Raw genomic sequence first — 27,837 nt, 5'->3', positions numbered from 1 at the left:
ACTAACCCAAGACAGGAGACAACACAGCACTAACAAAGACATAGAGCTTTCCAGCCTCTTTCTAAGACAAGCTGTTTCCAGGCAGACCACTTCCCAAAGGATACCTCTGCTCTGATAACAAGCACACCGCCTTCCACAGGAGTACTTTCACATGTCATTTCCTTTCACCCTTTCAACAACTGAAGCAGGTGGAAGAATGTTATCCCCATTCCGTAAATGAAAAAGCTAGGCTCACTGATTCTCCCAGGGCTACACAGCAAACAAGTGATGGAAGAGAACTTCAAACCCAGATCTTTCACTCAATTCCTCACTAAGGGCATTTCCACTACACTGGTCAGGGACAGGGCTGTTTCCTGAATATACTAACTGGGTTAAACCACCGCCAATTACAAGGAAAAGCAATGGGGCCGGCCCAGTGGCGCAGTGGTTAAGTTCTCGCGCTCCGCTTCGGGGTCCCGGGATTCACAGGTTCAGATCCCAGGTGTGGAATTACACACCGTTCAAGCCATGCGTGGCGGCATCCCATATACAAAGAAGAGAAAGACTGGCAAGGATGTTAGCTCAGGGCCAATCATCCTCACCAAAATAAATAAATAAACAAAAAGGAAAAGCAAGCAAATACTGGAGTCTCAACCACCACCAAAAATAAACAATACAGTACTGAAAATGCTAGTTCTTAAAATAATGAGATTTAATAGACCTTGTTATTGACTGACAGCATTAAGAGTTAAGATTATTAAAATAGTAATAATTTAGAACAGTGTTAACTTAAAAATAACTTGAAAATGATAAAAATGTAAATACCTTTACACCAAGATTGAAGAAGAATCGAAGAATGTTCTTATCTGAAAATAACATAATAATCACTCATTAAAATTATATATTCAAGAAGCTTTTTTTCATTATCCTCAAACAACATATAGTTCCTAAAGACAATGTTGCCTACTGGAATTGTTTTCTCCAGCCTGTGATATAAAACACAGATAAAACCTGTAATATAACCGAACCAGGCTCTGCCATTATAGGGTAATTCCAGGTTCAATATGCTTTGTCTATGCTAACATCTAAGTCCCAAAATGCCTAAAATTGAGGTTTTTATCTGATTAAAATTAAATCTGTGTGAAGGAAACTCAGGTGTTCACTGTTACTTCCTTTCCAACTTCTCTGTGGGGTTTAAAAAATTATGAAATAAAAATGTTGGGGGATAAGGGTAAAATCAACATAAACCTAACATTAATAACCTGAGATTAGTAGGATGATATTAGCCTAGGTATTCATTTGACACCAGCCAGTTACCCAGACTCAAACATCAAACCACTAATAAAACCAAATGGTCTACAAAAATCCAGGTAAAGAGCACAGAGATAGTCACTGCATTACCCTTCCAGTTTTTCTACAGATAGGAAATTTTGCAAACTAAAATTCCTTTAAAAAAAAGGGAGGGACAGGCAAATTTTAAGAGAATTCTTTAAAAAAAAAAAACACTGTTGATTGTAGTACTATAATGATGGCTGTTACGTATTATATTCATTCTTCTCTATAATTTTTTCATGGATGAGGTAATATGAGTAGTTCCAAAAACCAGACCAGTGTTGAGAAAACTCAGTGTTTAGTTATCTGGTCAGTAACATTATTAAGACTGAATTCAAAATGGTTTTAGGCTGTTTTTGAAAACAGGGGCATTATTAAGAGACATTAGTAAGACTGAATTCAAAATGGTTTAGGCTGTTTGTTTTGACATAGGGGGAGGGGCAGTTACGAAACACACAAAAAACATATTCCAATCAAACACAAGCTGAAACAGGAGCATGAACGACTAATAGCCAAACCTCTGCTGTCCCTCCCAAGGAAGTTCTTTGGCTTGCTCGGCAACATGACTTCTGACCTCTGTTTACGTTTCTCACTGATCCTGTATCAGTACTTGGGTAAATAAAACCCATCTGAACTTGGAGAAGGATCTCACCTTTAGGGAGGTCCTCCCCAGTGTGACACAGTGAATAAGGTGGTGCAATGGCTCGATCTCCCTTTTCATTACAAGGAAACCCAGGATAGAGTGGGTCTTGGTAAAGGCTCATTGTCTGAGGCAAAGGCATCATGGGCTGGTTAACTGCCTGTATTGACACAGGAACTGGCGATGGTGTTAAATGAGCTTGGGACACAGCAGAATCGGGTCCAGTGGTCAGAGTCTGTGTCACTGACAAAACGGGAATTTGAGCAGGAACACCTACAAAAGAGAGGGAAAGGAACCAGAAACTATAAAAAGGTGAAAATAATTCTCTACAGATATAAGTTTACACTAAGCTAAAAAGTAAAGAATGCTGTAAAATTGATATAGCTGGTAAAAAGTTGTGTACTTAAGCAATCTAAAGAAGTACTTTTTATATCAACCAAGGACCCTCCTGGACACAAAGGAGGAAATGAGCCCAGGAAACAAGCTGTGAGTCAACGTCTTCTAATAGAAGCTCTTATAAACATGTGTAAGACACAGAGCTTGGCAAAGGGTTCAATGAGGGGGCCACAAAGAGCTGGTCCACGAAGGATGCAAACTGTGGTGCCAGTGCTGAGCAACCAAGGCAACCAGCGGAGATAACCAGCTCAAACTTCCTGCTCTTGGGATTCTGAGGGCTTATCTCAAATGAACCTGGCCCTCCCACACTAGATGCAGAGGACCACAAAAAGCTCCGTGAGGCTCAACACACCTAACCCTGCTCTGAGATCAAGCTCTCACTCAAGAATTTGAAGTCTCTGACTTGGAAGGCTTTTGATGGTTGGTTTATTGGATTTTTAAAATTCTTATCTAACCTGTTGGTCCAAAAGTTGTAGGTTCACTTGGCCAGGCTGGCACAGTGGCTGGTAAAGAAGGCACCGCAGGAGTTAGATGTACCTCTGGAGAAACTAGAAGGGGAGCTGGATTTGACAAAGACACGTGTTCTGCTGGCTTCTTCAAGAAGAGGGGTGGAAAAAGACAAGAGTTCATTTTGCTTAACACTAATTTTAATGACCAAACATAGCTTGAGTTGCCTATCTTTTACGCAACTGCAGTTTCTATATAAATGGTCTTTCTGGTCTTAGAAATGAAAGAAAGAAACACAGTAGCTAAAAATTCCACACAAAGTTGATCCTAACCAGAGATTGCCTACCAAAAATCACTGGCAGTTAGAAACAAATTCTGAAGCAACTTGAATCCAATGCTTTTAAGGCAAAATCTCTGAAACCACCTTGAAATTCATGAGTCATTTAGAATAGCTCCTCACACAAAGATATACATGAAACTACATGCTTTCTGACATGAAGGATGTTAACAGAAAGGCAAGGACTCAGAACTTACTCTACTCCTGTATTAGACCAAGAACCAAAATATCTGCCAGAACTCAGGTGCCTTCATCATTAAATTCGTAAATTGGTATACTGCTTTTTAAATATATATTTTTCTAATCTCTTCAATCATTACATTCCCTCCCTTCTATGAAATAATTGTTAAGGACGCAGACAACTCTTTTTTAAAGTTTTGAAGTAGAAATTTATAATTTCCCTTCAAAAATCTAATTTTCAAGCGAACTCACCACAAAGATAAGAACACAAGATACCAAATATAAACTTACTCAAAATCAATTCAGAAGATGGCTTCTATGTCCAGAAAATGTTGATTATAAAAATAACACTCCATAAAAACTGAGAACATCACAGACTAACCAACAACAGAATTATAGAAATTCATAACTGCACCCAAATTATGATGCTAAAATAAATGTTCCATTTCCTATACAAATGTTTTTTATTCTTTTTTTTTGTGAGGAAGATCAGCACTGAGCTAACATCCGATGCCAATCCTCCTCTTTTTGCTGAGGAAGATTGGCCCTGAGCTAACAACCGTGGCCATCTTCCTCTACTTTATATGGGATGCCGCCACAGCATGGCTCTACAAGCAGTGCATCGGTGCGCGCCCAGGATCTGAAACAGCGAACCCCGGGCTGTCGCAGCAGAGCGCACGCACTTAACCACTTGCGCCACTGGGCCAGCCCCGATGTTTTCTATTTTTAAATGATCTTATATACAGAGCTAAGAACCCCAGAGAATGGACCACTTGGTGTCAAATGCAACAATGTACTTACTTGTTCTGCAGGAGGCGGGCACTCTAATTTCTTTGACTTTGACGGTGATGAAACTCTTGCACATTTATCATCACTAATATTCTTTGGAAGCAAAAAAAAAGCATAATTTTGTATTTCAAAGACCCACATTCTCGGATAATCATGGTTGCCTTTATAGTTCACCCTACCTGCACCTGAATGAACCCTCTCACGACTGAGTATTTTTTTCAATTATATCTGGTTTTCAACAGGTAGGTAACGTTGCCTGCCCATCTTTATCACATCAAACTACTGGGCCACCGTTTTGATTGTGGGTATGGTATCAAAATAGCACACTCTTCCTTTAAAAATCTCCATCTACTAGTGAGTAATGGAAAGTAAAAGCTACTTTCCACCCGTTCAGATAGGTCGTCATACTATACCCATTCTCCTTAAGCACTATCATCTCCTCCCAATTTTTTTCTCCGCTTTTCTACTTCCCTACCAGTTATAAAATGATGACGTCATCTCCATTTTCTCCTTCTACTTCTTCCTGCTATACTATCACAGTGTTAAGGAAAAAGAAGATGCAATTAGTATTTAAAATGTTTACCTCCAATGTGCTTGGCTCGGGTTTTTTATCCATGTGAACATGTCCATGGACAGAGTCTGTAACACATCAAGATAAAAAGGACAGCATCAGCCACTGGTCAGGTCTGAAGAGAGAACAGCAAAATAGGAAGACAGAGAAAGCCCAAGACTATCTGAACCATGTTTAGTCAGTGAAAAATAGTTTTCAGAATAACATTTAACATGCTTTAGCTTGAGTCAAGGTTTCTCTGCAAAAGTGAGATATGTGACAATAAACTGCTTTATGGTTTAAATAGTAAGCGTTCTTTTCCCAATGTATGACTTTAAATCAGACACGGATCTCTAGCACCTGCATTCAAATGATGAAGTAACACACCTTTCTCTTTTCGTTCTTCGGGATCCACTCTCCGCCTGCTTCCTTTTCTATCACCTACATGTGATGATTTTCTCTGGACACTTGGGTTGCTGCTCTGAGAAGCTGACTGACTGACTGATGAGCTCTTAAAATGAACAAAACCCAACACTTTGTGTTAAAATTTACCCACAAATACATGAACCAAAGTCTCATAATCTTATTCTTAATACATCTGACTAAAAATCTCAAAATTCATAGCCCTATATCATTATACTTCTGAAACTACAAAAAAAAGAACCTAGGGTTCATATTTAATTATGTACTCTACAGTAACAGGCTTATCAATAAGTATTAGGCAATAGACCATTGGCCTAAATTAGGAGTAAGACTTCCTCAGATCCCCGTTTCAGGGAGCCACCCTGACCAAACTCTCACCTTGCAACTTATACTTACATTCTTTGCACAAAGACTAGCACCCTTCACACCAACCTTCAAAAGCAGCCATTATAGAGCCACCATCCTTTGTGGGGAAAAACACCCAAGTGCAAAGAGCAGAAACAGTGCACTAGGATTCTTATCACTGAAATGCTACTGACTGTCAACAAATCACTTAAGCTCTGCTTGAGATCCAACCTTCTAATTGGTGAAACAAAGGGACCGGAATAAGTCAGGTTTTTAAGCTAAATTATCATTGAAGCCCCTTTCCTCTTCTAGCTCTCTATGAGTGAATGCTGCACACAGCTGAAGAGAAGATCTCAGCCCTCTGTGGCAAGAGTTTTCTAGAAGACAAACCCAAGTCACTATCAAGTCCAAGAAAGGCTCTAACTGCCTAGTCTAAGTATGAAGACCCCACTTTAACAATCAAAAAATTTTACAATCTATTCCCACATGACAGTAGTTGCAGTTTTATCATTCCCTAATTGAAAAAAAGGACAAAAAGCTATGAGTACAATCTTAAATGATTTGTAGTTATTTTACTATCTAAATGTCATGAAAAAATAACATATATGACATAAATATACTTAGCCTACAGACCATGCCTAATTCACATATGGATGTGGGCACTTCTTCCAACCCCTGTACCAGAATGAACTAACATTACAGATTAGCTGCTTTCAACTGAGCATCTCACACCTCTAAAGGATTCCATAAAAGCCAGAGGACAGAGAATTGTGTGTGTGGGGCTTTAATGTTTTATATTCTGGGTAGCCTCCTACAACACCACATTTTGCTTGTTTAATCCACTGTTAAGAAAAAGTGTCCAACCACCCTTCTGGATCACAAATCATTTGGTACCACTTACCAATATTTAAAAGAACATAGGCCCAGGACTCCCAGTGCAACCAAACTGAATCAGTTACCCTTCCCCTGTGCTGCCAATGAACCCTCCCCACAGAGCATTTACTTCACTCCACAGTAGAACAGAACTGTCTTCCCTTCTGACTCCCCCATAAGAATTAAGAAACCTAAAGGTAGAGAACATTTCTTCCATTAGAGAAGCATCCATCAAAGCCCAGCGTCCGACACACGGAACACGGGCAAAGCCACAGGATTACATGTACTATCATCTCCAACAGCAAACACTCAGAATGACAGCTCTTATTGTATGTTCTAGGTTACCAGGTCCTCGTATGTTTAAGAAGGAACACTGAAAAGAGTGTCCTGATTTTATAGATGTATCTTGTTAACTGAATCATGAACTTCTACTGCATATTACTCTGGCTAGCAAAATAAACATGTTTTGGTTCAAAAGAAAATACTAAACTAGAAGTGAGGTAACCAGTTTACTTGCCTCAACTCTGCCACCAACTAGTACTGTCTTTAGACCTAATCTTCTTCATAAAATATGTCAAAAGGAAGGGCAACTACATGATCTTTAAGGTACCTTTCAGTTTAAAAACATTTTAGGCTATCATTGGAAACTATGGTTTAATATAAAAACTGTATTAAGGAGTGACTTCTAAGTGATAACTTCTAAAATCTTTTATACGTACGGAAAGGGCTGGGAAAGCCTGTTCATCTCTGTTCTGAATCTCATAGAGTAAACGAGATTCTTCTATAGCTTGCTTCTCTCTGCGCTCTTCTGGGGAGAGGCCAAAATAGTTTGGTTCTCGACTCGTGTGATCAGAATCCTCAGCTCTCTCACGATCAGGTTTTCTGTCAAATAAAACATTCTTGTCGTGAAAAAAAGACAAAATGTATTGAGTACCTAAAATAAAATAACCTTTTTTGCAATACACATATTTGACTAATTTAGCTACACTGTGATATTATTCAACTTTTGGAGGCCTGATTAATAAATGTTTAGCAAATGAAAGTTCCTGTAGCATTAGGTTCCATTACAGAGTCAAGACAACAAACTTACAGGAGGGGGAAAAAATTTAGAAAGAAAAGAAATATATAACTCACTTTCAAGAAATAATTCAGATTTTTTTTTTCCTTTTCATCAGGGCAGAAATGTAAGCACTGTGTATATGCTTTATGTCATATTCCAATACTTTCATAAGAATTCACTTTCAAAAGAAAAGGAAAGTTAACAGTTTAGGTCTCAAAAGCACTCTGATTTTCTGTTCTAAGGGGACCGTTCAAGGGAGACACTTGGTCCACTCTTCTGCTTTCTGACGACACCACTAAGGGAGATGGAAAGCTGAGAGGAACAAAAATTAAAATGCACCAGGCTAAATACTAACCACACAGAGAAGACTGCTGTAATCTCAACATAATTTTGGTCAAAGAAGAACGACAAGAAATTCATGAAGAGTTCTGTAGCCTATAACATAATCCTAGTGTTTTTATATAGCTCACAACTATTATAGGCAATATAAATACCATTTCTACTATGTCTAACAGTTTCACAACAGTGGGAAATGAAAATCTAAAACTCACAGGAAAAATTTGTCACAATACAAAGAGATATAACCTTCTTAAAAAGAGTGGGAAGAACACAATGATACCATCTGATTTTTTTACCTCTGAAATAAATAGTCATTTCATGTCCTCAAATGGTCCCACTTAAAATCACACCCTAATTCCAACAAGGCAGATGTCAACCCCAATGATATTGGGTAAAAAAGCAGGGGAGCTAATCTGGACCCTCATAATCTTATGCTAGTCCTTTTCAAACCTGGTGGTGGAAGACTCCACAGAGGACTCAGCAAGTGCCAGGCGTCTCTGGAAAGTTAACAGTAACGTCCTATCACTCAAATCCGTCCTTCTTATCCCCATCCATGAAGGTCTCATGCCCAACATTACATTTCTTTTATTCTATAACTAGAAGAATTCAAAACTGATGTGTTAAATCTTAGAAATAAAGTCAAGATAAACTCTGAGTGTAAATCAATTGGACTATTAGCTATAAAATTCTAAACTTTCCCTAGATTTTTTTTAAAATCTTATTTTAAATATTTAATCATCAGCGGTCTCTAAATTTATTTTAATATACTAGTAAAATCCACTCTCACACCCACAGTGGAGAAGGCAGACGAACTGCAAATACAACTAGGTTCCCACGTAATCAATCAGTCACAATGTCGAAAATTCTCTAAAGCTTCATATCTATGTTATTACCTGCTGTCTTCTACCACCAAGTGTTTTCATGTACCAACTAATACATAGCTAACACATAAAAAAGAAAAGGATCCTAATAAGACAAAGACATTTCACATCTGTCTGACCATTCCACCAATTCCTAGGAGATTGGATACATCACCAGAAACACACTGGATATAAATTCAGTTTGTGGTAAATAAAAGTATATTTAAATTAGCCATTTAGTAGTCTACATGTACTTTCTTTTTTATCTTTAAGACACTAAAGAATATCCTTGTGTTCAAGGAAAAAAAAAATGCTTCTTTTCTAGTCTATTAAAACAACAAGAATTTTGTTAAAGAAAAGTCTCATTTCTGCCTATGACCTTCCTATATTTACTTCATATTTTTAGGTTTCCAAAGTCAATATTCAAAATAAGTTAGTCCTCGGCCGGCCCTGTGGCTTGGTGGTTAGGGGCGCGCTGCGATGCTGGCAGCCCGGGTTCGGATCCCGGGGCACCACTTCTCTGCCCATCCTGGGGCCGAGTCCCACATACAGCAACTAGAAGGGTGTGCAGCTATGACATACAACTATCTACTGGGGCTTTGGGGGCAAAAAATAAAATCTTTAAAAAAAAAAATAAGTTAGTCCTCTTAGCTACTTTGCCTGCATTGGGTAAGATGCCACCAGATGCTAGTGGAGTCTGGTCAATGTCCAAACAACAGACTTCAGCCTCAACTAGTTGACTAACGGCACAAATTCCGTCTGTTGGGAGAGGTAACCCACCGTGGGCCCTGAATGTCCCTGCACATTGTTGCTAGGTGTGCCAAGAATGCAAAGCCCTGACCACTCTACCCAGGCCAATTCTCAGGGTTGCGTTTGCAATGACCAACCTCGACGGATGAGGTAACATCATTCTTCTGACTGATTTTTAATCACTTGTCCTCATTAGAACTTTTGGAAAACTGGATTATGAATATGTATGTACCTTTTACATATGTATAAAGTAGCCCTGCAAGGACACACAGGAGTCTGTTAACACTGGAGACCTCTGCAGAAGGAAACTAGATCACAGGGAAAACAGGGACAGGAAGAAGGATTATCAGAATAAATAAGCTTCTGCATATTTTGGAGTTTGAACAATATGAATTAATTTCCTATCCTAAATAATTTGTTAAACTAAAAAGAAAAATGTAATGGCTGTGAAGTATTGTTATTCGTTACGGATTGAATTGTGACTCCCAAAAAGATATGTTCAAGTCCTAACCCCGGGGTGCCTGTGCATGGGACTTTATTTATAATAGGTCTTTGCAGAAGTCATCAAGTGGAGGTCACACTGGAGTAAGGAGGCCCTAAACCCAATATGACTGGGATCCTTATTAGAAGAGACACAGACACACAGGGAGAACACCATATGATGACGGAGGCAGAAACCGGAATGATGGATCTACAAGCAAAGGAACGCCAAGGGCTGAGGGCAACACCAGAAGTAGGAGAGGGGCATGGAACAGATTCTCCCCTTGAGCCTTCAGAGAGAGCAAGGCCTTACTGACAACTTGAACTCTGAGCCTCCAGAACTGTGAGAGAATAAATTTCTATTGTTTTAAGCCACCCAGTTTGTGGTACCTTGCTATGACAGCCCCAGGAAACTAACACAGTATTGGTAACATGTCAGCCTAAGAACCCAAAACTGTCTTGAAAACGTTACATAAACTATCTTTAATGTCAAAATGTTAAGTACATTCCCAAGAAAGGGGAATGCCCAAATGCCAGAAATAAAGGAACTAACAACCAGAGCTTGACAAGCACATAAGCTGAGGCTACAGCTGTTCAGACAATTGGGGACAGGGAGCATGTATGGGGAAGGCACTGGTCACAGTAACTAGCAGGGCCCCAGCACCCGCAGGCCAAGTCCATGTGAAGAGGACAGCCTCAACTTAAGGCACACCCTCTCAAATAAAGCTCCTCCAAAGGGCCACAAACTACTCCGCAAAAGGGCAGATTGGGGAAAAAATAAAATCCACAGCGCAGGAAATTTTGACCCTGAAGTTCATCTGTCTCTTGATACTCAGTGAGAATGTTAATATTCAAGATTACATGAAACTAAAACTCGTAGCCCCATTCAGTACTGGACACATTACCAACACAAACAATCCAAAGCTATCAGAACAAAGTAAACCAACTATTTTCGTTGATTTTAAGTTCATATAAAAATGAGAACATCCTCACCCTCCAAGGAACTTGGAATGCAATTTGGAATTCAGTATATAACGTATTACAAGCTACCAGAAAACTAATAAATGCCAGAATAAGATTTGGCTAGGATAAGATCTCCCAAATCATTTGAAAAAAATTATTCAAAAATATAGATGTTTTACCCTACAAAATTACTTTGACTTGTTGAAAGAGAATTATAAAGGACTGAAATCCTCAAATGCTATCTTATCAACAATACTTCTCATATTATGCTATAGACAAGTATATAAACAAAAAATTCTAACTATTTAAATGCATGTAATGTGGCAAATAAAAGAAATGCCCCTCACTTAATTTCTACTTCTCTTACATTCAGGAAGGTTACCTTATGATTTGTGAGGGTGTCCTGCTAAGACTTTTGTGCTCACTGGAGGGTTTCTGAGACTGTGCCCCTGCAGAATGACTGGAGAATGCGTGCTGTCTCACTCCCGAAGGGTGCTGGAGTCGAGGAGGTAGTGCTGATGGGGCTTTGACTGGCTTGCTTGGATTCTTTGGCCCTCTGTAATCCATGTCTGTGACAAGAAGTCAAAAATGCCTCATAATTTTCCTATTACAATCCAAGTACCATCACACCTCCCACAAAGAAAGTGTAACTCGATGTGCTCCTACCAGGATGGAAATTTTGTCCAGAAGTGGAAGGTTTTTTCATCTTCTTCCCTGATACTGTGTTCCAGCTTTCTGAGGGAGGTGGTTTGAGATTCTTCGGTGAGTGTCTTCAAAAGGAAGGAAAAGACTTGTAATAACTTAAAGTATTCCTAGTAAGAATATCTACTTAAGTATTCTGCATAAATATTTTATTTTCAACTTACATAAGAATTTCCAGTTTTAGTTCTTATATTAAAAACAAATTAAAATACAAAGCATTTAGCAATCCAAATGTAATTCTAATCAAATAAGATGACATAAATCAAAAGCATATTTTCTAAGCTAACAAAAACAGAAGACTAAAAGGCCTTAATCATAATCTAAGCAAAAGATTAGATAAAGGAATGACTGTTACTCTGTTAGCTGTGATGATGATACTGTAGTTAAGGTGGGGAAAGAGAGGAGTCCTCACTGTGTTAGGGACACATATAAGCATCTATGTGTCTATAACAACTGGTGTGATGTCTAGGATTTGCTTCAAAATATTCCAAATCCATCCCCATTTAAAAAAAGAAAGGGTTAGGGAGAACAGATTAGAAAAGATTGCCAAATGCTGTTAGTTGCTGAAACAGGGTGATGGTTATATTGAGGGTCTCTGTACTATCCTCCTGATATCTGTGTGTGTTTGAAATTGTCCACAGTAAAGTTTAGGTGTAATTTACTACCTTTTTCCCTAATAAAGGCAGCAGCAACTGAAACAAAAGGTGCTCTGAAGTATTACTATAATAGAAAGTCAACCATAATATGTGACTACTCCATCTGACAAATATTACTGAAAACTACATATGCAATGCAATGCTGAATGAGATCAGAAATGAATATGGGCTCTGTCCTCCCAAGCTCCCACTTTAAAGTTACAATATAATCAATTTCCCAAATTGCCTTTGTGAAAAATGGCACATTTTAAACAGTAAGCAACAAAACACGTTATTTTTGATTTAAATATGTCAACCTGCAAAACACTAAATTTGAACTCAACTCTTTTTTTCAAAAGATCTAAACAAATATATTTTCTACACATAGGCAATACCTTTAATTGACTTTGCAAATACACAGGGCCATTTAAAAACACTCATGATTACATTAGGCTAAATGGAAGAGACAGGAAATGCCTTAGTTGAAGAGTAGTACATACTTCTTTCCAAGTTCTTCAACCAAAACCGGTCCATTCTCAGAGTGAACCCCTTGAAAGTCTACATTAGAAAATTTTCCATTGTGATCCAACCTAACCTGTTGAACAATTCCAGAAACAAAAATCAGTCACCTGCTTCCTTTGCATTAATGATCAGTTTTTCAATTTTTATTTTGTTTTCAATTAAAGAGAAAATGAACGTATATTGTTAAAAACAAAACTAAGTTCAAAAGGGTGCACAACAATATCTGTCTCTCTGACCTCCCAGACCTACGGACCTCTACCCAAAATACTTTGCTTACTTTCCAAAATTTTTCCAAATTGTTTTTCTAAATAGTTCAAGGAGAAGGAAGAGCACAATCGATTAAGGCTCCAAACAAGAGAGGCAGCATGTCCTGGTTCGGAACCAGGGCAGTAGCACCCCACACACTAGGACTCCAGGCCCACTCTTCTACTTACCAGCAATATGACCCTGGGCAAGTTACTTATCTCAGTTTCAGTGTCCTCATGTGTGGGGCTAATAATAGTACCTACATCATAGTACTCGTGGAGATGGAATGAGATACATACGATATACATAAGGACACCAACTTGCACACAGCAACCACTCTACAAATGAGAGCAACTATTATTATAATTACTATTATCTTCTCACTTTTCCAATATTTAAAATGTGTAACTGTGACCTTTTTTCTCCCTAAAAATAGATCGACCATCTGTTCTCTAATATACAACTGGTATTAGCCAATAGCAAATTGTGACAGAAGATTAAGCCTTTAGGTTTCTTTCTACAGTCAGACGGTACACATTAATCAAGGCATCTGCCGATCACCATGCTAGGATCACTGCACTAGGAGCCATATGTGCACAGCAAGGCTATAAGTAACCTCCTACTTTTATGAGCAGACGAAAGTCCTCAAGCTGAGGTTTCATTATTCATCAACCACAATAGGACATTTTGCCTTCCTCTCTTCAAAAGTTTAATAATAAAAAAGATTTTCCTGAAGTTAATTTTGATCAAGTAAACTCCATCTTACATGCTTACTTGAGTAAACAAAAGTCACCTTTGAGTCACAGCAGTTTCCATAATAAAATTTCAATTTAAATTTTAGCCAAGTGAAATAGTCTAGTAGAAATCAAAACAAAATACTCTAAAAAGGAGAAAATTAAAATTAAAACAAGTATCTGCTTTACCATCTACTTTATCAACAGCATCTACTTTACCGAAAGCAACTGCAACCTCAAAGGAAATATGCTTGATTTAAAATAACGAATAACACAATTTTAGCGATCCAACGTAAGATAAGCAATCTTCTCTTCTCTGTTTGGGGGGGATGGGGGTCGGGAGGGAGGGGGAGCCCTAATTCACTCTTCTCTTTTATTCCCTTCCAAGATTTCCAAATCACTGTAACAAAACATTCCACAATTCTGTTCTGCCATCAGAGCATATTTCTGACAAGCCTGTAAAGAAGAACCTAAATTAATCATATTCTCTCCATCCTCTCCTTTCAAATACCCCACAATCAGAACAGTATTAAAAGTTCTTAAGGTAAAGTCTGTCATTAATGCCCAGATACAATCCTGGTCAATCAGATACTTTTCACAAGCTGTCATAAAGGAAACGAGTGTTTCCTTCACAAGTCAAGAAGAAATGTCTGTCAATGGCTATATTAATATAGTTTTAAAATGGCAACACTTTTGGATAGAAACCATTTTTGATGAAAATTATCTTCCAAATAACAATATTTTTGTATATGTGGGTTGTTTTTGTTTTGCAAATAGTAGTATTTTTTCAAAAACAAAGAACAGAAAAGGGACTTTGAAAATTATCTTATTGACAGTTTCTCTAGCCTTGACATGACTGGACCAGATAATTGGCATTACCCACATTATTTGGATCAGATATACTTCTTTGTGGGGGCTAGGGTAGGGGGGTGTCCTGCGCATTGTAGGATGTTTGGCAGCATCCCTGGCCTCTACTCACTAGATGTCACTAGCACCTTCCCAGTTGTGACAACAAAAAAATGTCTGCTGACACTGCTAAATGGAGGATGGGGGGTGCAAATCACTCCAAACTAAGAAACACTGATCTAATCCAACTTTCCTCTTTAACAATCAGCTACTTAAATCCAGAGCAGTAGCTTATTCAAAGTAAACAGCACTCTCCTTACTGTTCACTCTCCTTTCTCAATCCAAGAGAAAAACATTATGTATCTATCAAAATATTCCAAGATTACTTTCATAAAGAAAACAAATTACTCTATAATGTCAAGTTTGAATTACTTTCAGTAAATTATTTGCCAAGTGTAATGAAAATATCTAAAAATCTAAAATGTTATTGTTACTTCTTTGAAGCAAGTAATATCAAAGGTTGAACTGTTGTTAAAGATCACGTGATGGGATGCCATAGTTTTAGATACGTGCAACTTTGGTAATGTATTCAAATGGGTCAAAAAGCTAAGTATTTATAACTATTAAAACATAAACATGATAAAATATATTCTCAAATCCCAAATTAACACATTCAAACTTGAGCTGTTTTCTTGGTTCCTATTAGAATAAGTAAAATTTGAGGTTAATCTTTTCTTCCTCTGTATAATCACTTACTTGGCATTTATCTCCAACTTCATACTGTAAGCCCGCAGCAATGGAATAGTCACGTTTCTGCTGAGCTGTAAACAATATCAGTATATCAAGTTGACTTCATTATTTTCAAGTGCCACAAATCAAATTTATGGGAAATGCAGAGATTTTTTAACTCACCTTGTTTAGACTTCAGCCAAATTTCATATTCCACATTTCTATAGACTGCTGGATTGAGTGACTTAAGAACCTTTCTAGACAAAGGAAGGCTAGGAGAGTTCCCATTGTTTTTCGGGTGCTAAACAAACAAAGTCAGAAAGTCCGATCAACATAGAAATGCTTTTGAAACATTTTTGTTTGAGATATATATAAGAGTAAAATCAAATGAAGAAGAAAACAAAGGAAGGCTAGGAGACAAAGGAAGGCTAGGAGAGTTCCCATTGTTTTTCGGGTGCTAAACAAACAAAGTCAGAAAGTCCGATCAACACAGAAATGCTTTTGAAACATTTTTGTTTGAGATATATATAAGAGTAAAATCAAATGAAGAAAACCTCAAAAATTAAGAAATCAGCCAAAAAATTTCTTACTAGTAGGTGATCCTGACTCTACTGAAAATGTACCAGAAAAAAGAAAAAAAAATAAGACTATAAAAAAATACCTGATCACTTGACAAAGCTTTAAATCCATTCACATCATTAGCAGTGGTAGTTTTAATCCTACAAAGGAAGAAATATAACCATAATTAGGAGTACAAAAATGTCTTTCTATGCAATTAACTTATTCTAACCTCATATAAAAATCTCAAGTCAGTTATATTCCAAAAAGTCAAAGCTATATTCCAAAGAGGTCATACGTTAGTGTAAGTGTGCAAGTGTGTGTGTGTGTGTGTGTGATGTGTGTGTGTGTACATAAGATATAAGTCAAAGATTTATATCACTAATTCTTACTGGCCGAATCATCAAGAAAACAGAAATAAACTGAAATCTGGGTGGATAGAATAATTGAGTTTATAAAACATTCAACGTAAAAATTTCCTTTCAATGTATAGATGAGGCTCCATTAAACAAAATATTCCACTACAACAAGATGTACAATCTAGTGAGAGGAAATAGAACTAAATAATCAGTAAGTTAAATGCTGGTAAGTGCTATGGGGGGTGGGGGAAGAGGTAGGAAAAAATGATAGTGTTGAGACATAGGCTCAAACAATAAAAAGTGGGATAAGGAAAGAACCTGCCGAGATATCTTTTTGAATAAAGAATTAAAGGTGATGAGACAGCAAACCATATGGCTACCTAGTGTTCCAGGCAGAGGGGAACGTCAGTGCAAAGACCCTGGAGTGGCCAAGAGGCTGAAGATGCTGGAATACAGTGATGGCAGGTCAAGTGGAAGATGAGGTAAGCGGCTACCTGTACTCTTCTCTCCCACAATTCCTCCTTAATAAATCAATCTCTAGTCTTCAGAACATTCTCCAAGTCTATACCCTTAAATGCCGCAATACTTAAAAGACCCCAAGTATCTAGAGTCTAGACTAAAAAAGCACCCATAATTTCCAGTACTTCAGGATTGACCGACAGGAATGTGAAAAGAATCCAGGCACAAGACTATAGTGACATCAGTGGTCTTTCCTCCTTATTACCACACTATGCCTATTTATCCTGCCATGATTACGTAGCACTATTCCCTAACTGAAGCCTTGTCCTCCCTAAGCCAGAGATGACACAAGTAAAAAGAAATCTTAATAATGTAATGAAAAATTTAAAAGGCTTCCATGTTCCAAGGGCTACAACAGAGCAGTATAAGAAGAAAAACTGAGCATTACAATGAGCATACCTTCCCTGGTAAACTTCTCCATCTTATTAGCCTTTTCTCCATACTGCACCTGTGACCCACCATCCCAGGCCCAGCTGTTGCTAAAATCATTACCAGCAGCAGCAGCAACCACTGGGCATGTGCTGTAAGTCCCCCCACACCAATCACAGGACATAAGTTATAACAAGCTAGTCATTCTGTCCCAACTTCCCCTATGCTCAACGATACATCTTAATCAGACAGGTGGCTGGAGAAAACCACAGAGCAGAATTTCTAACTGTGCAAAGTTAATTAGTCTATTCTAGGACTAAATTTACAATGGCAGACCCAGATTCTAACCTAAGTGACTCATTTCTTTCTTATAAAGAAATGGCAGTCAATTAAATTTTCAATCAGGATCAGAAAAATTTAATTCAACAAATGCCTGGAATTATAGATAAAAGGAGATAGTAAGTATTTAATAAAGAATTAGATATTCCAAGGCTTAATTTCATTCCTTTCTCTAGTTTCACAGTATGTAACACTAAGTAGGATACTTTCATACTCTCATACAGGAGAAATAACATACTTTTAGCTTCACTGGGATTGGAATAGGGTTGGTTCTTACACAAACTTCTCAGTATTACTGATAAAAACTAATATATGTCGGATACTACATCTAGGAACTAGGCTATGCACTTTACATGTTATCTCATTTAATTCTTACAAATTCTCCCCTTCGAAGAAATACTAATACATCCTCAGTTTATAGCCTACAGAATTGAGGCTTCTTAGTGAATTTAAGTAACTTGCCCCAAGTCTAGCTGGTGGGCAGAAAGCCAGGATCAAAACCAGGTTTGGATGTCCACAGCCCAAGCTCCCAACCTACACATTAAGGTTAAAGTTATACTTAACCTCTAACCTAAACTACCCTACACAGCCTGTATGGAAAAGAAAAATAAGCCTCAGAGACTCTAGGTTAAAAGGCGTTTATTCCCAACCTAAACAGTGGCATTATCCAGAGCTGTTCACATACTTAAATGGCAACTGGGGATTTTTATTATGTAAAAAGAAAAAGAGGAGGCATTATCTAAGAAAGAACAACAAAAGAAAGTCAAGGAAATCAAAATGGCCATTTTTTCATCACTGGATATGTAAATAATTGACAGGTTAACCTTAAAATTTTACAATACACACACATACAGGTAAGACCAAATCTATTCTACGGATACCCATTTAGATTACATAGAAATAGATTCTTATCAACCAAAACATCCACTTACAAAAGAAACAGTCCTGTAATCAAAATTAGGTAACATTAGTGGCAGGGAAAGAGAAACTTCCACTGCAGATTGCTTATTTTAGGAATACCATACTGTCTCAATATGTGAGGCAACTCTATGCAGAAACATTTATTGAACTGTTTCTTTATAAAGCACTATAAAGAGATTTTAGGAAAATTCATTCTTACTTGCAACTATCATCCTCTGAATCTGATATTTCACTGTTGTTTTCACCAGCTACTTCGGAGGTGTCTAGTCCCATCAAGATTTTACTAACATCGGTTTTAAATACCTTCTCATACAGCAATTCATAAAGGAGAGCTGCAATTAACAAGAGAGAGATGTCATGCAACATTAACTAATTTTACGTTCTAACATAAAATTGAGATTATCCATTGCCGAGACTTCTAACATCCTAACTAGACACCGCAACATCTTATGGTCAATAACACAATTTAATCAGAAAGCTACCTAGTCTGTGCAGTTAATTAGTTCAAAATCATTCTATAAGATACTGCTGTTTTTAAAACTAACAAAAACACAAAAAGGTGTCACCACTGTGAAAACAAGCATGACACAGTAAAAGCTAAACATAAAAATTGAGCAATTACTCCATTCTACGCACTGTGCTATGCCTTTACGTATCTTCATATTTAACCCCAGCAGAGTGAAGTATTATTATTCTAACTGTACAGATGAGAAAACTGAGAATTAGAGATGTCATACAACCTGCCCAACCTTGAGACGGATGGAAAACATTAAGAAACGTTAAGATTGCTAGAAAGAAGATAACTTAAGATTGCCAGAAAGAGGATAACTTTTCATAAAGGACTAAAAAGAAACTATTATAAAACGTATTCTTAGCAGCTACTGAAGGAAAGAAGTATATTTGGAGAACTTTGTTGCTTAAAAAAAAAAAAAGACTCCGGGGCCAGCCTGGGGACACAGTGGTTAAGTTCGCACGCTCTGCTTCAGCGGCCCAGGGTTCACGGGTTCGAATCCTAGGTGTGGACCTACACACCGCTCCTCAAGCCACGCTGTGGTGGCATCCCATATGCAAAGTAGAGGAGGACAGGCATGGATGTTAGCTCAGGGCTAGTCTTCCTCAGTAAAAAGAGGATTGGCAATGGATGTTAGCTGAGGGACCATCTTCCTCACACACACACAAAAAAAACATGGAAATATATATTACCAAATGGAGTTTAGGACTCTCGCTTGGTTTTATTACAGTAATCTTTATGAAAACAAGTACACTAAGAATTCATCAACAATGGGTGCCCACCCTCTAAATGAGTCCCCAAAGAGATCTCCTTCTCACCAACCACCTTTCTTCCAACCCCGGTATCATCCAAACCACAGGCACTGAGAAAGTACAGGAAAGGTAGCCTCCATGAACTGAAGTGTCCAGATTTCGACTAGCTGGGAGAGGAAGAGGACATAGCCCAGGACACCGACAGCTAGACTTTCCTGTCTCAAAATAGATCAATCAATTTAAAAAAATTTGCATTACACATATATCTTTCCTGGTCACCACTAGCTTAAGAACAGGGGGAAAAGTTGTTACATGCCCAGCACTGCTACTTTGTATGAATGGTGTGCCCTTTGTCAGAACAGATGATGAAGGATTTGAAGGCTGGAAGGTAGGAAGCAACTACTAGAGCAGTAGTTCTCAGCTGGGAAGGAACGGGGGATTTTATCCACCCAGGAAATATTTGACAAGATCTGGAGACATTTTTGGTTGCCACAATGGGAGAGAGAAAGCTACTGTCATCTACTGTGTAGATGCCAGGGATCCTACCAAACATCCTATAATGCACAGAACAGCCCCCACAACAAAGAATTATCTGGCCCAAACTGTCAAATAGTGCCAAGGCTAAGAAACCCTGCTCTAGAGCCCAATACAATCAAATGCTTGATTTGCTCATTTAGATTTTCAGGCTATACACTAACAGCTTTAAAAACACAGACAAATTCTTATTATTAAAATCAATTACTGCAGGAAAGAAATAACTTTGTATTTACAAGTCAAACTCTAGTAGCTAACTCTTTTTCATGTTGAAACAAGTCTTTATTACAGTACTAATATTTTTGGGAAGCTAAGGTTCTTAGAAATCTTTTTATACAACAAAACAGAGTATATTTGCCCTGATTTGTTTGCATTAAGACTGTATAGCTTGGGACTATAAGTTCCTATACAAAGACAAGGGTGATACTTACACTGACACACAGCAGAGCTCTCTTTATACTTGATGGGATAGACAATATCATAATGATTTCCATTTGAAAAACACAGTAATACCTGAAAAGGAAAAATAAAAGACACCTTTTAGTCCTTCATATATGACATTTACATAGCAACTTATATCTCCAATATCTCTGAATTACTAGTAAATAATTTCCAAATAGAAAGTGAATATTTTAGAGACAACCTAACACTCCAATGTGGTCAACCACGGTATGTCCATATGCTGAAATGTTACACACACATTAAATCAGAAAGTTCTTAATGACTTGGAGAAATGCTTATGGGATCACAAAAAGCACACACAATATATGAAAACAACATGATTTCAACTATTCAAAGAACAAGAGTTAGAAGACTAAGAAAATATTCCAAAACCTTATTGATGCTTACCTCTAAGAGGGAGAATCAAAAGTAAATTTTTTCTGCTTCTTTACAATTTTAAGTACTTTCTAAATAGCCAATTACTTATGCAAAGAGACATACACACTGATTTTGTTTAGATTATATCATATTCCAAAAACTGTATTGAAAAGGCCAGATTCAGAGCCAAGCACCTTGGAAACCCCCAAGTCTTTATAAACGTAGTGTTTCACTCAATTCCCCTCCCCCTTACCACCATTAGCATGGTGACAAGATACTTCAACTTGGCCTGGATGATTCCAAAACAGCTAATTAAAACAAAGTTCTCTTATAATTGACCAGTTTTTTTTTTTTCTTTCCAGGCTTCACATAATTTTTCAGTTGTTTCTGCTTTGTGACTAGATAACACCTTAGCCAGTAAATTATCTTTATAATGGGAAATTACCAAAGTATTTGTGGATGCACTGGCAGAACCTATTTTCACAAGTTATTTTACTATTGAATGTTTATAGTGACACACAACAGTAGTAGTCTAGTTAATCATATTTGTTATTTCCAAAATATATAAAGAACTCATACAACTCAACAAGAAAAAAACAAACAACCCAATCAAAAAATGGGCAGAGGATATGAACAGACATTTTTCCAAAGATATACGGATCGCCAATAAGCACATGAAAAGATGTTCAATATCACTAATCATTAGGGAAATGTAAATCAAAACTACAATGAGAAAGCACCTTATGCCTGTCAGAATGGCTATAATTAACAAGACAAGAAATAACAAGCGTTGGAGGGATGTGGAGAAAAGGGAACCCTCATACACTGCTAGTGGGAATGCAAACTGGTGCAGCCACTATGGAAAACAGTATGGAGATTCCTCAAAAAATTAAAAATAGAAATACCATAGGATCCAGCTATTCCACTGCTGGGTGTTTATCCAAAGAACATGAAAACACTAATTTGAAAATATATATGCACCCCTATGTTTACTGCAGCCTTATTCACAACAGCCAAGACTTGGAAGCAACCCAAGCGCCCATCAACAGACGAATGGATAAAGAGGATGTGGCATATATATACAATGGAATACTACTCAGCCATAAAAACAAACCAAATTGTGCCTTTTGTGACAACATGGATGGACCTTGAGGGTATTATGCTAAGCGAAATAAGTCAGAGAAAGACAAATACCATATGTGGAAGATAAACAAACACACACATAGATACAGAGAACAGACTGGTGGTTACCAGAGGGGAAAGGGGGTAGGGGAGGGTGAAAGGCGTAAAGGGGCACATACATATGGTGACAGATGGAAACAAGACTTTTGGTGGTGAACACAATGCAGTCTATACAGAAGCTGAAATGATGTACACCTGAAATTTACACCATATTATAAACCAATGTGACCTCAAAAAAATTTTTTTTAATTATATACACTAATATCTCAATTTTTTTTCCTCTAGTGAAATGTCATAAGGGTCAACACAATGATGTGTGGAGAAAAACAAATATAAAGTAGTATGACTCGACGATTAACAGGAACTTAAATCAGTATCATGAACTTCATTCAGAAATTTATTTCAAAAGTCACTTAAAAATTATAGCTCAGGAGGTCAAAGTGGCAACTGAGTGGTTCTTTTACTTAAATCCTTTAGAAACACTTAGAAAAATTCTTACCTTTTCAGGAAAATTATTTTCAGTTACTTGAGAAGGAGAAACATTTGGTTCTCGATAAATTACAAAATCTTTCCTGAAAATAATGTTTAGAAATTACTTCTGATGGAATATATTTCATGAATTGAGATTTAATAGTTCATTAATTCATTCATCAAGAGTCTAATACATGCCAAGCAATGTTCTAGGCACTGGAGATAGAGCAGTAAACAAAAGATAGTAAGGGAACAACTAAGTTGTAAAATACTTATCTAAAAGTATCTTTTTAAAAAAATAAAATTTCAAATGTAACTTCAGACATAAATTCTAAAAGGAAACCTCAAAGCGCAGAAATTGTGGAGATGAAATTTATTTACATTTTAAAAAGAAAAAATAAAGCATCCACCTTCTCCTCTACTGGGCAAAAGTAGTAAAACTGATAACATGGTATTTTGCCTCTTCTAGTGGCCATTCAACGCTACCAGCCCTGAGAAAGTAGGAAATTATTTCTCTACAAGGTTGATAAGTGATATAGTTTAATAATTTTTATTTATTTTTTCCCCCACAGCCGCAGTAGATAGTTGTATGTCATAGCTGTATGTCCTTCTAGTTGCTGTATGTGGGACACGGCCTCAGCATAGCCGGAGAAGCGGTGCGTGGGTGCACGCCCGGGATCCGAACCCAGGCCGCCAGCAGCAGAATGCGCGCACTTAACCGCTAAGCCACGGGGCCGGCCCCAAGTGATATAGTTTATAGGCCTGGGAAAACTTCTGTATTCCTTTCCAAAAATATTTTGAGAATTAAAATTTCTAACCGTTGACATACCTAAATGTCAAATTCTAAATTATGCAATTAAAAACACAAAACCTTAGAAAAGATGCATCACAACCAAGGCATAAAATTGCTTTGCTATTTTAACAATTTTAGTATAATGGAATATATCAATTTCCCACTGACTTTATTTTTGTTTCCTTATTACTGTGTTTACCTGTACATAAGAGAAAGGGCACTTATTTCCACTTGTCCAACCCATTCCTGTATTGAAGAAAAAACAGTTGGCACATCAGTCTCTCATACTTCTTACAATATACCTCTATACAATACCTTAATACATACCTTTATACAATATACCTAATGAGCCAGAAAAGCTCATTAATACTATTAGTATTGTGAAAACTATAAAAACATTTATATAAAACAGGCTATAATAGACACTAAAAAGCTGCCCAAATCTCTCTTGCAAAAATCCTTAGTAACAATGTGGAATGACAGCTCCTATTGCTGTGGCAAGACCATGGAGGTGTATCTCTAAGCTGACAACCGGTTGAAGGCGAGGGCTCTGTCCTCCAACCTAGGACAGAAGCTGGCACATGGTATGTGCCCAGAAAATGAGACGTTCAACAGAAGCAGAACTCAGGAATCAGAAAGGATAAAAAAGGGCAGAAGGTCTCTTATCTTCAGGGAGATTGAAGGTACAAAGAGAGCAGTGTCCCAGCAATTGTTTTGAAATAAGGCAGAAATTCTAACAGTCCTAAAGGAATCACTTTAAGTCTTTTAGAAGGAAATGGCCAGTATATACCAAAATTTAAAATATCCATATACTTTTTGATCCAGCAATTCAACTTCTATAAACCTATCCTAAAGAAATATTTCATATGTCCACAAAAGTGTATATAAACAAGGATGTTCACTGCAGCTATATGTAACAGTTAAAAAAAATTTTCTTAAAGAAAGCCCCAAGATTCCACTAATAGGTAAGAAATAAATAATTTATGGTTCATCTACACTATGTATGGAATACCATGCAATTGTTAAAAAGAATGAGGTATACCCATATGAACAGATCAGACTATTAAGTGTAAAATGTCATAGTAAAATAATCCTATTGTGTAAAACAAACAGAAAGGTATGTTCAACATGTATGCATATGTGCACAGAAAGAGGAATGGAAGGATACGTTCTAAACTGACAGTGGAGATAGGGAATTCAAGAGGAGGGAAAACGAAGGATTTTCACTCTTCATTCTGTATTAAATCTTCTACCATGAGAATGTATTCCTATACTATTTGTGAAATTAGTAATCACAATACCAAGAGTCACTAAAAATAATGAGCTATGGTAAATGAATGCTGCCACTTTTTCCTTGAAAGAAAAGAAATTTGAGATAAAAGATTTTAGGGGCCAGCCCGGAGGCATAGTGGTTAAGTTTGCGCGCTCTGCTTCGGTGGCCCGGGGTTCACAGGTTTGGATCCTGGGCACAGACCTATGCACCACTTATCAAGCCATGCTGCGGCAGGCGTCCCACATATAAAAGTAGAGGAAGATGGGCACAGGTGTTAGCCCAGGGCCAACCTTCCTCAGCAAAAAAGGAGGACTGGGCAATAGATGTTAGCTCAGGGCTGATCTTCCTCACCAAAAAAAAAAAACATTTTAGACAATATTTTGATCTCAGACAAGGAAAATCTTTGCCCCAGAGACTTCTCATTTTAATAGTTCTTAAAAGTTGGCTCTGGTTTTCAAAACGAAATGGGTGCCATATATTAAAATAGATTTCTTAAAATAGGCGTCTGCCTAACAATCATAGCTTCTCATAAACTGTTACAAGCGACACCCTCTGGCATAGAGTAAATCCTTCACTGAAACCAGTCTGCTTAGATCACAAACACAAGCTACATCTACTTTTATGCAAAATGTGTTACATCACTTTGAAAAATGGAAAATTATTCTAGTGTCAACAAAATACTACCTCTCAAATAACGTACCATTTTATAAGTATTTAATCTGCAGAAGAAATTCTGCTGTACTCTGGTTAAGAAAACAATAGCTTTCATAATTATCTTCTTGTCTGCTCTAACCAGGGTCAATTTCAAATTATAAAACAAAAAATCTATGTTCTACCACTGTCTATTAAGGCTATAATTTTATTTACTCAGCACTTTTTATGATGTTTGATATACTTTCTTACTGTGCGTGCAAGTAAAGCATTCCTGCAAAATCTGTTTTAACTAATGAACTATACTATATCAAAAACACAATTTGAATGCTCTTAAATAGTCATCAAAACCAACCTCTGTTCCTCAAAAGACACTATAAAGGAAATGAAAAGACAAGACACAAATTGGAAGAAAATATTTGCAAAATATATACCCAATACAGAACATATATCCAGTATAAAGAACTCTTATAATTCAATAAAATCAACAACATAATAAAAAACGGGCAAAATCTATGAACAGACATTTCACCAAAAGATATATGGATGGCAGATGAAAAGCACATGAAAAGATGCTCAAACATTATTAGAGAAATGCAAGTTAAAATCACATGATATCACTACACAACCGCTAAAACAGCTACAATTTAATAAGCTAACAGTATGGAGTGCTGACGAAGATGTAGAGCAATTGGAATTCTCACTTGTTGCTGAGAAAGCAAAATGGCAGAGCCACTTTGAAAAACAGTTTGGCAGTTGCTCATTATGTTAAACATACATTTACCATATGACCCAGCAATTCCACTCCTAGGTATTAATCCAAGAGAAAAGAAGACATATGTCCACACAAAGACTTATAATCAAATGTTCTTAACAGCTTTAATCATAACAGCCCAAAACTGGAAAAAACCCAAGTATCCATCAACTGTAAATGGATAAACAAATTGCAGTACATCCATACAATGAACGACCACTCAGCAATAAAAAAGAACTACTCCTCCCCACAACAACATGGATGAATCTCAAAGTGTTTCCATTATGCTAAATGAAAGAAGCCAGACACGTAAGAATACAAACTATATCATTCCATTTATATGAGTCTAGACAAGTCAAAACTTAGGAAGCAGATCAGTGGTTGCTGAGAGCCAGGGGGTGGGGGAAGGAGATTAAGCGCAACAGGGCATAAGGAACTTTCTAGATTGATGGAAACATCCTATACGATGTTTGTGGTGGTGGTTACACAACTGTATACATTTGTCAAATCTCATCAAATTATACACTTAAAATTGGTGAATTTTATCGTATGACAATTTTATCTCAGTAAAGCTGACAAAAATATATTCTTGCAAAAAGTCTGAGGCACTTTTCCAAATGCTCCACTGATACTTTAAGTAAAAGGATAAAGATGCTTTCTCTTGAGAACTGGATGAAGCAATGGAATTTATCCATCAACCATACTTCTCTTTTCATTTCATACATCCCATATATCAGAGAGAAAGAGAAACAAATGAAGACATAAATTTTGTTGCTAATAATGAAGAACAAAACTGTTCAGAAGGTTTGATCAGACTGGGGAGAGGAGTGTCAAAAGAATAAAAAGTCTGGCCAGCCAGCACCCTGGGAAGGAGGCACCTGTCCAATGTGCTCAAAAAATCACAGCAACTCTCCCTCCTTCCTCTCGCGCAGACTCCCCACTCAGTCTCAGTGCAGTTCACACTACTTCATTTCCTCCCTCTGTCCCCTTCTCTCCACTCCCATTATGTCTGCCCCTTCTCAGACCCTCATATCCCAACAGTCTGAAATGCTGCACAAGATTACTACAAAATAACACTGTGGGGTTTTTTCTGATTAAAAAATAAATGGTTTTTGTCATTTCCTTTATTTTCTACAAAAGAAGTAAAAATCAGCAGTAATATTACTGCCTAGAGATAACTGTTAACATTCTGGTGTTTATCGTTCCTATCTGTTACATATAATGCAATATGGATTTAACATTCATTCAACACACACAAATTGATCATCAATTAGGCACCCCAAATTGAAAGGTACCAATGGGAATTCCAAAAGCAATAAAATATACAATCCTTGCCTTCAAAGAGGCTTATAAACTGAAAGAAAAAACATAATCTTCAGGAAAATGAATTTGTGACCATCATATGCAGGCAAAACTCAGTTTCAAAATCACTGAAATAAAAATGTACTCGGGGTGGAGTTAGAGAAAAGGCCTTCATCAGAGGGTATCTGTCTCCAAAACTGGAATAATACTATACTATTCCTTTTTTTATACTTAATAAATAGTGTGCATATTTTCCATGTATTAAACAATTTTTTTTAAAACCACTGCAATTGGTCTTCCTGCCTCTAGTCTCATCCACCTCCAAACCATTCTTACACAATATTCTTCCATCCATCCATTCAGACTGTCAACAAAAATGCCAGGCACTATTCTCAGTTCACAGCAGTGAACAAAAACATACTCACTTCCTGCCTCAGAAAACTGGAAAGGCTTCCCAATGCCAGATTCCCAGGCCCCAGGCACAGAGACTTTGACTCAGGTCTGGAATAGAGGCCAGGGAATCTGCATTTTACAGCCACCTCAGGTGCTTCTGATGCAGCTGCTCTGTAGCTC

At 37.3% G+C, this 27,837-nt stretch overlaps 1 protein-coding gene across 1 annotated transcript in view; it reads right to left on the bottom strand.

Moving 5' to 3' along the window:
• Positions 1-27,837, bottom strand: part of OTUD4 (OTU deubiquitinase 4) — a 42,330-nt gene that overhangs the window by 5,850 nt on the left and 8,643 nt on the right. Inside the window, exons 4-20 of the mRNA XM_004420881.3 lie at positions 23,484-23,530; positions 22,520-22,592; positions 20,451-20,532; positions 18,422-18,554; positions 15,819-15,876; positions 15,341-15,458; positions 15,185-15,249; positions 12,581-12,675; positions 11,410-11,513; positions 11,126-11,312; positions 7,011-7,173; positions 5,038-5,161; positions 4,684-4,739; positions 4,113-4,193; positions 2,803-2,941; positions 1,964-2,224; positions 805-845 (exon numbers count right to left, since the gene is read on the bottom strand). Coding sequence (XP_004420938.1) covers positions 805-845; positions 1,964-2,224; positions 2,803-2,941; positions 4,113-4,193; positions 4,684-4,739; positions 5,038-5,161; positions 7,011-7,173; positions 11,126-11,312; positions 11,410-11,513; positions 12,581-12,675; positions 15,185-15,249; positions 15,341-15,458; positions 15,819-15,876; positions 18,422-18,554; positions 20,451-20,532; positions 22,520-22,592; positions 23,484-23,530 — 1,827 coding nt within the window. The remainder of the gene's footprint in view (positions 1-804; positions 846-1,963; positions 2,225-2,802; positions 2,942-4,112; positions 4,194-4,683; positions 4,740-5,037; positions 5,162-7,010; positions 7,174-11,125; positions 11,313-11,409; positions 11,514-12,580; positions 12,676-15,184; positions 15,250-15,340; positions 15,459-15,818; positions 15,877-18,421; positions 18,555-20,450; positions 20,533-22,519; positions 22,593-23,483; positions 23,531-27,837) is intronic.

The sequence above is a fragment of the Ceratotherium simum genome, chromosome 12 (genome assembly GCF_057802395.1).
Source record: "Ceratotherium simum simum isolate JZ-2026a chromosome 12, ASM5780239v1, whole genome shotgun sequence".
NCBI classification, from domain to species: Eukaryota; Metazoa; Chordata; class Mammalia; order Perissodactyla; family Rhinocerotidae; genus Ceratotherium; species Ceratotherium simum.
Note: the sequence above shows the minus strand (reverse complement) of the source record. Positions and strands in the feature narration are given on the sequence as shown.